At 45.9% G+C, this 12,569-nt stretch overlaps 1 protein-coding gene across 2 annotated transcripts in view; it reads right to left on the reverse strand.

The window, feature by feature from the left end:
* Window positions 1-12,569, reverse strand: part of NUP93 (nucleoporin 93) — an 81,437-nt gene that overhangs the window by 26,626 nt on the left and 42,242 nt on the right. For both annotated transcript variants that reach the window (XM_080552698.1, XM_080552699.1), the window contains exons 4-5: window positions 4,807-4,869; window positions 2,073-2,201 (exon numbers count right to left, since the gene is read on the reverse strand). In XM_080552698.1, coding sequence (XP_080408824.1) covers window positions 2,073-2,201; window positions 4,807-4,869 — 192 coding nt within the window. The remainder of the gene's footprint in view (window positions 1-2,072; window positions 2,202-4,806; window positions 4,870-12,569) is intronic.

Below are 12,569 nucleotides of genomic sequence, written 5' to 3' on the forward strand. Positions count from 1 at the left end.
ACTAATGGCAAGTCCTGCGCTAGCTTCTTTGAATCATAAGCTTCGCCTGTTAATTGGTCTTATTTTCATGAATAATGTGTTGGTATTTCACTCTGCCCAAATTAGCTTGCCCAAAGCTCGAAATTGGCTCGCAGGCAGACCGGCCCCCTGCTGTGTTTGGATCTGTGCCTTTTCAGTTGATTCTCCATCTCCAGAGGATATCAATTAAACCTCTACTATATTCCACAGGCTGTGTCTGTTTGTGTCACACACACAAAAAACTTATTTGACTGGAACAAGGCTTTAGAAGAACAACCTGCTGTGGGGAGGTTAGATAACAGGCTTTTAACACAGTAGATGCACTTCAAACCTCTCAGACCTTTGACTTCTTGAGGCTAAGACTGGAATATATCAAGGATTTTAAATGCTCTTGAAATGACATACCGATACCACGAGTGCTTTGAAAGGGAGAGTGGAGTATTACTGAGTGATGGTGTACACTGAGTCTTTAAACTCATTCATGGAAACTATTAAAGGGTTTTCCCCCCCTCCCACCAATTTGATGCTTGGCATCTCAAGTGCCACGGGCTGGGGTTACTGTCCATTTTGATACTGAAACAGCAGAAAAGGGGTTTGGGCTTTTCAGAGAAGGTTATTATATTGCTTCTCCCAGCAGCCGGTATCCACACTTTGGAAGGCAAACCCCACACCAGTAACTCACACAAATCAAAGATGTTAGAAGCTATTAGAACAGCTGCCAAGTCTGCAGACTCACATCCCAAAGTAATGGGAGAGCTGTTCCTAGCTTTAAACGAATTCAGCCTGCATTATTTAATATCTCTAATAGCGGAACACTGGACAGCCTTCTGAAAAGTCACAGTGAAGTATCAGTAAAATACATTGTAGGGAAAATAGCTTCTATAAAGAGATGTATGCTAACTGGGATTAACCTATATTTAAATGAATAGTAATCAGAAAGGGACATTTCATTAACAGCTTTAATTATTTCCAAATCCCTATACAGGTCATACCCCATTAACACCAAGACCTTTTTTTTACTTTTTTAATGCAGTTTGCAGCTCTATAAGTCACACCAATGAAAAAGAAATAAAATAAAAAGGGGAATTTCATGGGGAAGATTGCTATAAAAAAAACTGGGCCTGTCTTCTGGCCTGAAAGCACAGCAATGCTCTTTCCCTACTGCCTCTCCTCTCAAGGTTAGTTTTTGATGGAGCAGTGTGCTGGGGCTGCGACGCAACTTCATGCTCCAGGGATCCCAGCTGATGTCTGATGCCTCTGGCTCCCAGGGGTGGAGCTCCCACAACTCTGCACGTAGCCGTGCCACATTCTGCTCATGGCACAGCAGCATTTTAAGAAAAAACTAAAGAAAAACTAAAGTTTTAAATTGTAACACAACACACGTAATATTTTGAGTTACTAGTCAATATCTTTTCATATCAAACAGGGGCTGTCTTGCCCAAAGGATCTGGTCACCACTGGATTAACCTTGAATTGCTGAGTGCAAGAGACCTTGAGGCACAACAGTGAGAGAGCAAGGTAAAAGGAAAGCATACTCCCTCGTTTGTTTTTTTTTTGGAATATTCAACTGGTGTTGACAAGAAACCCAAGAGACTTCCACACCCTCCTACGAAAAGCCATAAATCCTGGCTAGTAGACAGGGATAAGGGGAAGAGACATTGCAAGACCTGTCTGGGAGAACAGCTACACCTGAGAAGCTGTCTGGTCTCATTAGCTCTGCAAAGTTTCCCTGAAGGAGAAGTTCACCCCGACGTGTTTTCTGTCCGCTGGGTGTTATCGATCTCCTATGCACTAGGGTGACTGAGCTTCCAACCTGCACATAAAACAGCTTCAGCAACAGGAGCTCCACTGCCTGCACCAATCAGTCAATAAAAACAAAGGTTCGATACTTTGCTAGGCAATGCATTCTACTAGTTGCAACCATTTTTAAGTTAAATAGAGCTTTAATATCACTTATTTTCAACGGTTGTAGCTATAAAATAATCCAGAGGTGGTTCCAGCAGCGTCAGAGTGCCAGCTGAGTGTGACCACGCAGTGTTCAGGAAGGCAGTTACCTCGTTTTCCTGGGTGAAATCGAGAGCATCTTCCCCCGACGCCAGCAGGGTGTGAAGAATCCTTTGCTTCACCTGTTCCCATTCAACCAGCATCGATTCTCGGTGATACTCCTCAGCCATAGCAAAGGTCTGTTGAAGAAGAAGAGCTAAGGAATAGACAGAAACACCAAACAGCATGCAACCACTAACCAGCTCTGCTATTAACAGACCAGCTTAAAATAGCAACTAGCTAAATCAACCCGGTCAGTCCTCAAGAGCTAACGATTTGCTGGATATTATCAGACCTCCTGCTAGGTACGAGGGGATTCAGAAAATAGGTGTGCATGAATGAATATAGCTTTTGCGTACCCAGCTACTAAACGATTGGATCTTTGTCTTTTCTGTGGTGCTGACACACAGAAAGCCCAGCAGGTTGGAAATGGACAGGCTGAGACGCTATCCACAATTGCTCACGACTTCAGGATTTTCTTGAGCTGTCCATTTCCCTCAGCAGCAACAGCTGCAACTTCCGCATAAGATGCCTGGATCCAAAATACCCACTTCACCCCACCGGAGCACAGACCTTACGTGTACCAGCAGCAGCCTTGGTTTACAGCACTGCAGAAAGAGCAGAGGGGGCAGCAGCACGCGCCGAGCTCTGACCCTGTTACAGGGCTAAGATAACGAGCGTGGAAGTTAAGGGCTCCTTGCCCTCTGCCCACCTCCCTCAGCCCAAACCTTTTGTTAATTTAGCAGTTGGCCACCCAGCTGCATGCACATGATATCCAGGTCACCACCGATCTGCGTGGTTTGTCGAGCCCTGTTTCTCTACTGGCAAACAGCTCTTCACCTCCCTGGAGGTGATAAAGGTTTGATGCACTGCACTGTTAATAGAGATGTCTGTTTAGAGCCCGTATTTCATTTTCAGGTCTTTATCAGTATGTTTTTCCTTTTAAATAGGAAATATGATGCAAGAAAAATAAAAATTATTAAGGAAGATCAACGGGTGCGGAAGAACCAGAAAGCCTTTCTCATCAGGAAAACGAGTGCAGTAAATCATGCCCTGAGAAGAACCACCCTTTAAAATGGCTGATGTGCTACAACAGCTTCAGATCTGATGGAGGAATGCATGGAGGGGAAGAGCTCTGCTCAGCACTCCTTATTTTGGCAACGAGCATTAGGATATCGAAGATGCTTCTCTGCTCTCTTCCTGTTATTGCTGGAGTGATGCTAGCCAGCAGCCTTGAGTACACTGGGACAGAAAATGCTCTTATTTCCACTAATTCTGGAGAAGAAGCCATACACCGCTACTTTATCTTTCCCAACCCTCTCTCTCTGTCTCTCTTTCAAATCACTCTGAGCTGCAGCGTACATAACTACACGTTTTGGCTGCCTGAATAAGATTTCATCTCTTATGGACTGCTTTTAGGGTACTGTCAATTAAACATTCCCTAGTATAAGTGAATGGGTAAAAGGCAGTGACATTTGACAAACATTTAATTATAGTGCACACGTGCGACTAGAGCATATGATTTTTGTTTCTCGCCTTATAATATAAAATCATTTTATACTTCCATGATGGAATGTAGGTCTTCTTACTTTCACTATAATCACTTCAACGGGGGTTTAAATATGCTTCGATAATTACAGCATAATTATATGTAATTAAAATAATTTAATAATGCTTAAGTACCATTCCTTATCATTTGAAATAAACACAGGCTCAGTTCTAAACCCGGTGCCCCAAGTATACATGTAGGGAAACGATCGTACCATAAGCACTGGAAGCATGCAATGACATTTCGAAGCAGCAGCTTCAAGACAAACAGGAAGCGTTTTTCCACACTGCATAATTCAACTGTGGAAATCATTGCCCCCGAATATGACGGACACCAAAAGCCTTAATAGACTCAGGACCACAGTAAGACGAATTTTGCATCAGAGAACAGCTTCCAGCTCAGAAAATCCTACAACAACTATTTGCTTGAGGTGCAGAGACAGGAGATGAATGGGGGAAGGCTCAGTCTTTTTCCCTTACAGACTGCCTAGGCGTTGGTCCCCTCTGAGGACAGAAAACTGGGCTCAAACCCTTTCTCTGAGCCTAAGTGACAACTCTTACTTTCTTATTGTAGCAATTTTTTTGCACTGCTTCAAAAACTGTTTTTAATATACAAGAGTTTTGCTTTGGACAGTGTAAGCAGCATCCTGTTCTGGCTGTCCTACAGACAAGAATTACACCTTGCAGTACTGCTGCTGCGTGGGTCTGAAGGTAGTCGTGTAGAGAGCACCACGCTTCAATTCCTGTGACCCGGGGAAACAGCTTCCACACATCCACAGAGCATCACCACTGTACGGGAGGTCAAGGCACAAGGTACTTCTCACAGCAAAAAACGTGATGTTATCCTAGCGTTATCACCTCTAGAAAAGAAGGCACTCATAGAGAGAGGGTTAGAGCATGCTGTGCGTTACAAGCAGCTGCTTTGTTCAAACTCATATTTAACACTGTGAGCTTCCAGATCCTACATAATATTGCAGCTGAAATGCAACTGAAAATTATTTCTTCTGGAAATTCTAAGCAACTATTTTTACATCTAACTATTGTATATTCTGTAGACAGTCCTCTTCAATTCCAGTAGGTTTATTAAACATCTAATTTATAAATAATTCCTCAAGATCCACCACCTCCCTCCCCTTTCGTGTGTGGGGTTTTTTGAGGTTTGGTTTGTTTATAAAAAGGTATTTGCTTCCAACTTACCCTTTTCCTGGACTCTTCAATAGCTGACAGCAAGGCATTATCTTTTTCATTCTTCAGGAATCCCTGCAGAAAAGGACAAACAGAGCTTCAGTCTAAAAGCTACCTCGTGCTACCATCAGATACATATTGTACCACTCAGCTCTTTCAACTCCACGAAGTGCTGGCAGCTCTCCCCAGTCCATTCCAGAGAAGTTTAAAGGTCACTTCACTTCACCAGAGGTACGGCAAGATGCCCATACAGAGCAGTGTGAAAATGAAAACGCATTAATCCCCTGTTTTAATATGCATTAAATCCTGGTGAAATATCCTGCTTCTATTCTTTTTTATCTCTGTGTCCCAGCAACTGCTTCCCCTTGCTCTCTATTTGAGGGAGCTAGGATGAAAGCTGGTAGGAGCGATAAGCACAGATAAGATTGTTGGACTTGAGTATGTTAAAAAAAAAAAAAAAAGAAAAAAAGGTTTTGACTTGGCAGCTTCAGGCAGGAGTGGAGCTCTTGTGGGCCCGATAGGAACTGTGAAAAAGCTTTAAAAATAATCAGTTGAAAAAGGATGAAAGTAAATAAACAGTTGGAAAGCACAGAGGAGAAGTTTACTGCATAGTCCCTCCTTACACACAGCTGGAGTGGTTAAAAATTTTAGAGTTATATTTTTAGTATATCAATAAATCTCAAAACAGGTCTGGTGTATGTGAACTGATTCAAACGAGCTGTAGTTACTTATCCTAAACATGACTTTTGTGACCCATACCGGCAAAGACATGATATCCTGCATTTAATGAATACCTGCCGAGTAAGCTGCTGTAACATACACAGGGAACAAATGGGAAACACTTATTACAACCTAACTTGAACACCTTTATTTTACATATTTACTGTTATAACACCAATTAAACAAACCCAGTTGATTTGCACTCCCAGACTTCAATTTAATCATTCTCCAAAACAAAAACAACAAAACCCTTTTGTTTCCCTCTGAAGTAATCATCGATAACATTATCAGCTCGAAGTGCTAAAACCTTGAGTCTGTATCCTCATTGCACAGACCCAAAATTAAAGAGGCCACTGACAACTCAGGGAGTGGGAACTCAACGTGCTGTGCTTTATGCTTTTACAATGAGGATATCCAACTGTAGCAGTACAGGACTGAATTTGTCAGGATTTACGAGTCTTTCAAGCTCTTCATTCGCTACATCTTCCTGCAAAGAAATGCTTCCTGCCCCAACGATCTGACAATATCGGTATCGACCCTTACACCCTAGCTCAAGCTGCAGCTCTCCAGGGGAGCACAGGTCCTGCCGCAGGACAGCAACCCATCGTCATGAGGGCTTGGACCCTTGGGAAAATATAGTTATGGTAGGTCTTAAAAATAGCCCTGCAGCTGTATTACACACAACAACAGATAGCAGATTGCTACTTCGGTCTGAGAGGCGAGCAAGGTTTGCGGTTTCTCAGAAATGCAGAAAATTGGCAGACAACGTAGGTGTGCTGTCTGCCTTCCTGTTACCCAGCACCCGTGGGTGAGATCAAGGGCATGGCAACCTTCCCTTCTGAAACTCATAGTACAGGCAGTACGTGGGTATAGGACGTCCTCTGACCCCCTTCAGCTGAAATAGGAACGTGACCCCTTTCTGCATAGCAGGTAGAGACAGAACCGCAGCCCCCTGGGACAGACAAGCGATGCAGCTCCCCCAGAGAAAGCCCTTGAATTACATATGGAAGAAGGGGCTACTGGCACACAGCACAGTCTTCATTTCTTCATCCACGTCCCGCTTTATTTTTAGACAATGCCCGCAGAGAAAGCGCAGTTACAATCTGGAGAAGGGAAGCTAAATGCATCTCCTTGCATGTGTCTGGGGACCGAGCACTCCTGCAGCTGCCGCAGGCACCTAACGGGGCCAAGTCCCGGTCTGGGCTCCTTGCAGGAGAGATGGGGAGGGCTGGAGACATGCCTTTGTAAGGTTTGTCCTTGGCTGCAAGGTTGGAAGGTCTGCAAAAGGGCAGCAAGTCTTCCCTTCCTCCTCTCCTTTCCCCCCATTCCCAAACTGGACTGAAGAATTACCTAGAGTTACACTTAACGAGCACACCTCGAAAGCACACACCAGCTTACGAACAAAAGACATACCTGCACGTCTGACAGTAGGGATCTGATGCTGCAGAACCCAGCGCTGTTTGCCGTATCCTTTAACAACACTGTTAATTTTACATGCAAAAGCGCCCCACTGCCTCAGGGACGGAGACCTGCAGCTACATGGATGCGATGGAAGGTGCTAGCAAGCCGTGCCGGGCACTGAAGCTTGCAGATGTGCTGGGTGCCCTCCTCCCTGCTCCCTCTGCAAGTCCTGGGCTCCTGAAAGCCCTGAGATAGACCTCACGAGTCCTGCCTGAGACCTCCTTATAGGGACAGAAAGGAAGAGGTCAACAATTCCACCAAACAAAACAATTATTTTGCAATACACAGGGTAAAACGCTATTTGCTGCGTGAAAGGTGACCAAATGGAAGAGAAGACAGCTTGGGTACCTGCCTAGAAATATACACAGCAGTGATGGTAATCCACAGCGTGATATAAGTGTGCTAGAACTTCCCTTGGAGACCGTAAATCCAGCCTGAGTATCGCTCTTAATGAAACCTCCCTGCTCCTGGAGTTCACTAGGTCCATTTAAGGGATTAGATGACACTGAACGCCAATCAGGGGATGGTAATTGTCTTTTTCCATCTGAAAACCAACTCTTTTAGCAAATGAAAATCTTCACAGGTCTCAAATATCTATATTGGCTCACTAACAGAAGGTACATCTTAAAAACGTTGGTCCGATGCTTTGTGCTAAACGTGACTGTAGCACGACAATTGCTGCCTCAGTTAATTACAGCCTAATTATTACAGCTCAGGAGAGGGAGTTTCAGCAACTGATGCTGGGGTTCCTGCTACCGTTTATGAGACTGCTTCTGCCTAGGCCAAACTGCAGTTTCCTGCAGTCGTCACTCTGGGCTCTGTTAGCCAAAATTTCACACCTTAAAATAAAGATTGTAGGGCTGCTCTACCAGCATTTATTCCCTGGCTTATTGCGTTGCCACCTAGTGGTGCAGCGTGCTTTGGTCACTGCACATTTAGCTTTCACTTACCTATATAAATGCACACCAGTGTCCACCTGCTACAAGTTAAAGCTGAGCTCTCTGGAACAAGGGTGGGCAGAAGGATGGAAGCGATGGGCTTCACGCTGGAGAATTTTGGCCCCACGAAAATCCCAGGCCGTGTAACAGCATGAAGGATTTGCATTGTCTATGGGGCCTGAGCCTTGAACAGCGCCGGGTTGTGCTCACGGAGCTGTGCCTGCCCTAAAAGCTTTCTGCAGTCCCAGAGGGAAGGTTTGACTTTGCCACCACCGCCTGCAGGCTGTAACAAGGATACAGAGGCAGAGCAGTCAGCGTGCACGGCGGGTCCAAGGGAGTACATGACCCATATCGCAGGAGCTGCCCTCTCGGGAGAGATGCCACTGATTGTACAAGGAGCAGCGACACGTTGCTTCAGATTTGGTTTCCGAAGAGAGAAGCAGAAGGAGAACAGATATTGTTAGGAGACAAAGGGCTATTTCACTGCGGCAGATGGCAAAGATAGGAACAGCTAACGGGAGCATCGCTAAAACCTCAGAGGAGAAGTCCTCCCCTTGGGGCTCCACACAAGTCCTGCCGTGGCAGGGATCCCAAAGCAGCCTGGATTTTGCTTGAAAACAAAACCGTGTCTTATTTCCCTGAGGCAGGTTTAGGAAAAAAGCTCACAGAGCCCTAAAGTCACATCATGCTGCCCTGCTTCAGCGTGTGACTTGTGGCATTTGATTTTCCTGTGTTCCCGTGGGACACCCACACACTCCTCCCACACCTCGTTTGGAAGGGAAGCAGCACATCTCTCTTCCATCACAGGTTCTCCGCAACACTCACTGCTGTTTCCTAAGTGCGATTTGTACAGTATCTGACAGGAAGATACTTGCCAAACGGGGACACAGGCCTGGAAATACACCCACTCTCCCACCTTCAGGTTCCCATTTTCCAGCTAGTCCCATCGCTTGTTCTTGCATTTCTGCTGGCCCTCGGCATCCTTCCCCAGCACGTTACAGCTCCTCTTGGATCTCTTACCCCTTGGATTCCAGTTTTATCTCCTGAATTCCTCCCTGCCAGCTGAAATCCAGCCCTGCTTGGTACCAAATCCTAGTCCTATGCTCCTACAACACTCGGCCCAACCTCCCCAGCCATCCGTGATGCCTCACTCCCTGCACCTTGCTCCCCACAGCCCTTAATCCCATCTACTCCACCCTGCTTCCAGCTCTGGCTTGTAGCCCTTCAGAAAAGATGCCTGCCTGCCACTGAGCTCCGCCAGATACATGCAGGAACCTGCGACGGAGAGGCTACGAACACGGTGTGCAGAGGAGAGGCTCCACACAAACCCCCTTGGCTCCTGGCCACCCCCGGTGCAACCACAGGGAAAATGTGGCGATGGGGTGGGCCCTTAAAGGGTATCAGCAGGTGCTTTTCACAACAAAAAGAGCCACAGCTGAAGTGCGTGTGACAAACACATTTTCAGAGTTTCATCTCTGAGGTTACTCACCTTAAGCTGCATTTGAAACTCGAGGAGTGAGGAAAGTTTGGGTGAGAATGGAGGCAAAGCACAGCCATTTTACTTGGTCCGACAGGCCCCCACCACCATGACAGGAGAGGACATTGCCAGAAGATGGTGTTCTCCACCACACAAACACACAATTTTCAAGGATCTTATCCAGGAGGATGTGTTCAGAGGTGCCCCAGCAGCGCCGGGCAGGCCCCGGGCAGGCTGTGCCATGTCCCTGCTCTCTGCTGCCATCCCTTATGGCGGGCAGGTGCTGCCTGACACGGCCTGGTGGGACAGGAACCGGCCTTGCTCCAGCCTGAATTCCAGCAAGAAAGGGTTTGAGTAACTAATTCATTATCAGTACGAAAGGGCACGCATGCACTGACGGTCTCTTTTTGACAGGAGATTGAAAGTCTCTTCCATTTGCTGCAGTAAATGAGGTTAGTAAACTCTCTCCTGGCTGATAGAAGTCTCTTAATTACTTCCATCAGCCAGGCCATACTTTTAATACTTGATCTTGGTATTCAAGCTGTCAAGAGAAGCCAAATGTTGCCAAATAGTATACTGAGGCCTTGGATGTTGACAGCGATGCTTATTTTTCACTGGCAGGGGAAGAAAGGAGAAAATGAAATGAACAATCTGGGCCATTTCAAGTCAATTGCTCTTTGATTAAAATATTTTCAAGTGCTGGATTTCCGGTAGATCCAGTGAATCCTTCAAAAGGCCAGCAGGGATGACGACTACACCATTAACAAAAATCACTCTTCAGCAGTGGGAACAGTAGCTCCAGACAAAGCACCTGATTTATTTATCCCTACTAAAAATTTTTTTTAATTGTTACTTTGAAAAGATTTGCTTAACACAATCCTGCACATCTGAGCACATTCGCTGAGGTGGTGCGTTCTGGCACAGCCCTCCCAGCCATGTTTCTCTCTGGAAGAAAAAACAGGATAAGGAACAAATCAGCGTACACAAATGTACGCTGAAAAGGAAGGTCTGAGCGGGCTCACCCCACAGCCATGCATGCACGAATTAATGCCTTCAATCCAGATCGTAAAAAATCTACACCTTCAAGAGGTGGGATGAGCCTGAGGAAGGAAAACCCTCATTTGAAAGCACAACAGCATGGTCTCAACTGCGCAGTATGAGGAAACGTGCGTTTTCCCCATCTAATGTAGACAGGACAAATGGTAAAGGTCACGTCTGACCTTCCCATGCGCCTGCAATTCCAGGATCTAGTAACGTGAAAAGTCTGCCTGGCCTAAGACAGCCGAGCTTGTCAAACTGCAACGAGCAGTTCAGAAGTTCCTTACCACCACATTTAGAGTAAGAAATTCTCCAATGTTTTCTAAAAAATTAATGCACTGTTGACTAAACAGGAGAAAAAGCAGGGAAAACCAGACGGGTTTATGGTTTGCTGAGTCTTGAGAGCCAGTTGTTGCATCAGAGGCTTTCAAAGGAACTTAAGAGGGGAAAATATGCAGACTGATAACTAACACTAAATTCAGCCAAACATTGGGCTTGGAGAAGATCTGCTGCTCTGCTACCTGCCCCCAGAGGCTGTCTCAAACCACGTAAACCAGCATGCAGTGACTGTGCTCCATGCTCGTAGGCAGCACTCCCATTCAATTCAAGCAAAAGCAAAGGTGGGAGAGCTCCTCCCAGCCCTGCGAGCAGACAGCGTTTCAACAGCGGTGAGTCATGAAAATATACAAACCCTGGCCCGAGCTCTGCTCCACTGCATGACTAGCAGTGATTTTACAGATCGTTGCACTTCCAAAGCAGCTTTCTGCTCCAGCAAAATCAAACGTTGCAAAGCCGCAATGCTGCCTGCCTTCCCGGCAGAGCCGCGGCAGTGCAGACCTCCCTCCTGCGGCAGCGAGTGTCAGTGCCTGCACCATTGCAGCGGGGTGCTCAGCAGGCACAGCACCTCGCAGAAGAAGGAGAAGCGCTGCCATTTACCTGCAAGGCTTCCTCAACACCCCTCGCGCAGGGTGGAAGATGCATGGCAGCGATCCTGCCCCACCGCCAGCGTGGCCTCCATGTGATGCACAGTGTTGAACGCCTTTTTTTTGGTATTACTTTACTGTTTTAGGCTGGTCGATCTGTGAAACTCAAGCAGTTTTCACAGTCATCTTCAGACCATATCCAGGAACGCTGGATTTTGTGGTGGTGGATAAATATCTTTCCTTCTAGCTGTGACAGGAGAAACTCCAACTGCCGCAAGAACCACTCCTCGTGAAATCACACATCAGCAGAAGCGGGGGCAGATGGCATGTGCTCTTTTGACTCTTGCTGGGGCCGTTTGAACCTGGCAAATGAAGACTGGAAACATGCTCCTTCGGTTTCCAGTCTTTGAGGGAAGAAATATAAACGCCCCTTAGGTCCTGCTCCAGCCAGGAGGCCACCTGGTAGGCACGGGAGGGCTAGCGCCAAACCACCTGTTAACACCAAACCATCCCAGCATCAAGTGGCGCCGCCAAAGCCCACAGCCAGCCTCAGTCCTCTGACGTGCATTTGCGCAAATAAATTTTATGTGAAAATGCATTTTATGAGAAATACACAGGGAGATAACTTTATCTAGCTTTATCGTGCGGGGCGTATTGAGGCAATGCTACTGCTCATGTTCCCTGCTGGAATATGGTGCCAGGCACTTACTGTTGTACTTACAAGCGACTTAATTTTCTTGTTATGCGAGGAGTTAATTACTACATTCCTATGCATTTTAGGATTTTACAAGGTACATCAGAGAAGCTTGTAAGATTTAAAAATCCCAATCATAATGATAAAATTGTGTGAAGTGCTACACTTGGTTGTAGAAAACAGAATACATCAACCACTGTAACATATATATATTACTTGTACAGCATATCTAATTACCACAAATTTAGTAAATACTTATGTGTTGTCTCTTTCTCCTTCATCAGAGAGGATCCGAAACAATGTCAGTTACACACACCAGTCTTTCATTCTCAGGCTCTAGAAATCTTTGCCATGTCACATTGGGATGCACAGAGCGCAGGGGAATGCTGTTAGAAGTGGTTTCAACGGGGACTTTTCAAAGTCGCAAACGCTTTAATGGCATAAAGCTTATATAACACCTTTTTTAACCTAAAATTTTAGAACAAAGGTGCTCAGAGTGAGATTCTCTTTCAAGTACAATTATC

This window comes from Anser brachyrhynchus, assembly GCF_964034855.1.
Source record: "Anser brachyrhynchus genome assembly, chromosome: 12".
NCBI lineage: Eukaryota > Metazoa > Chordata > Aves > Anseriformes > Anatidae > Anser > Anser brachyrhynchus.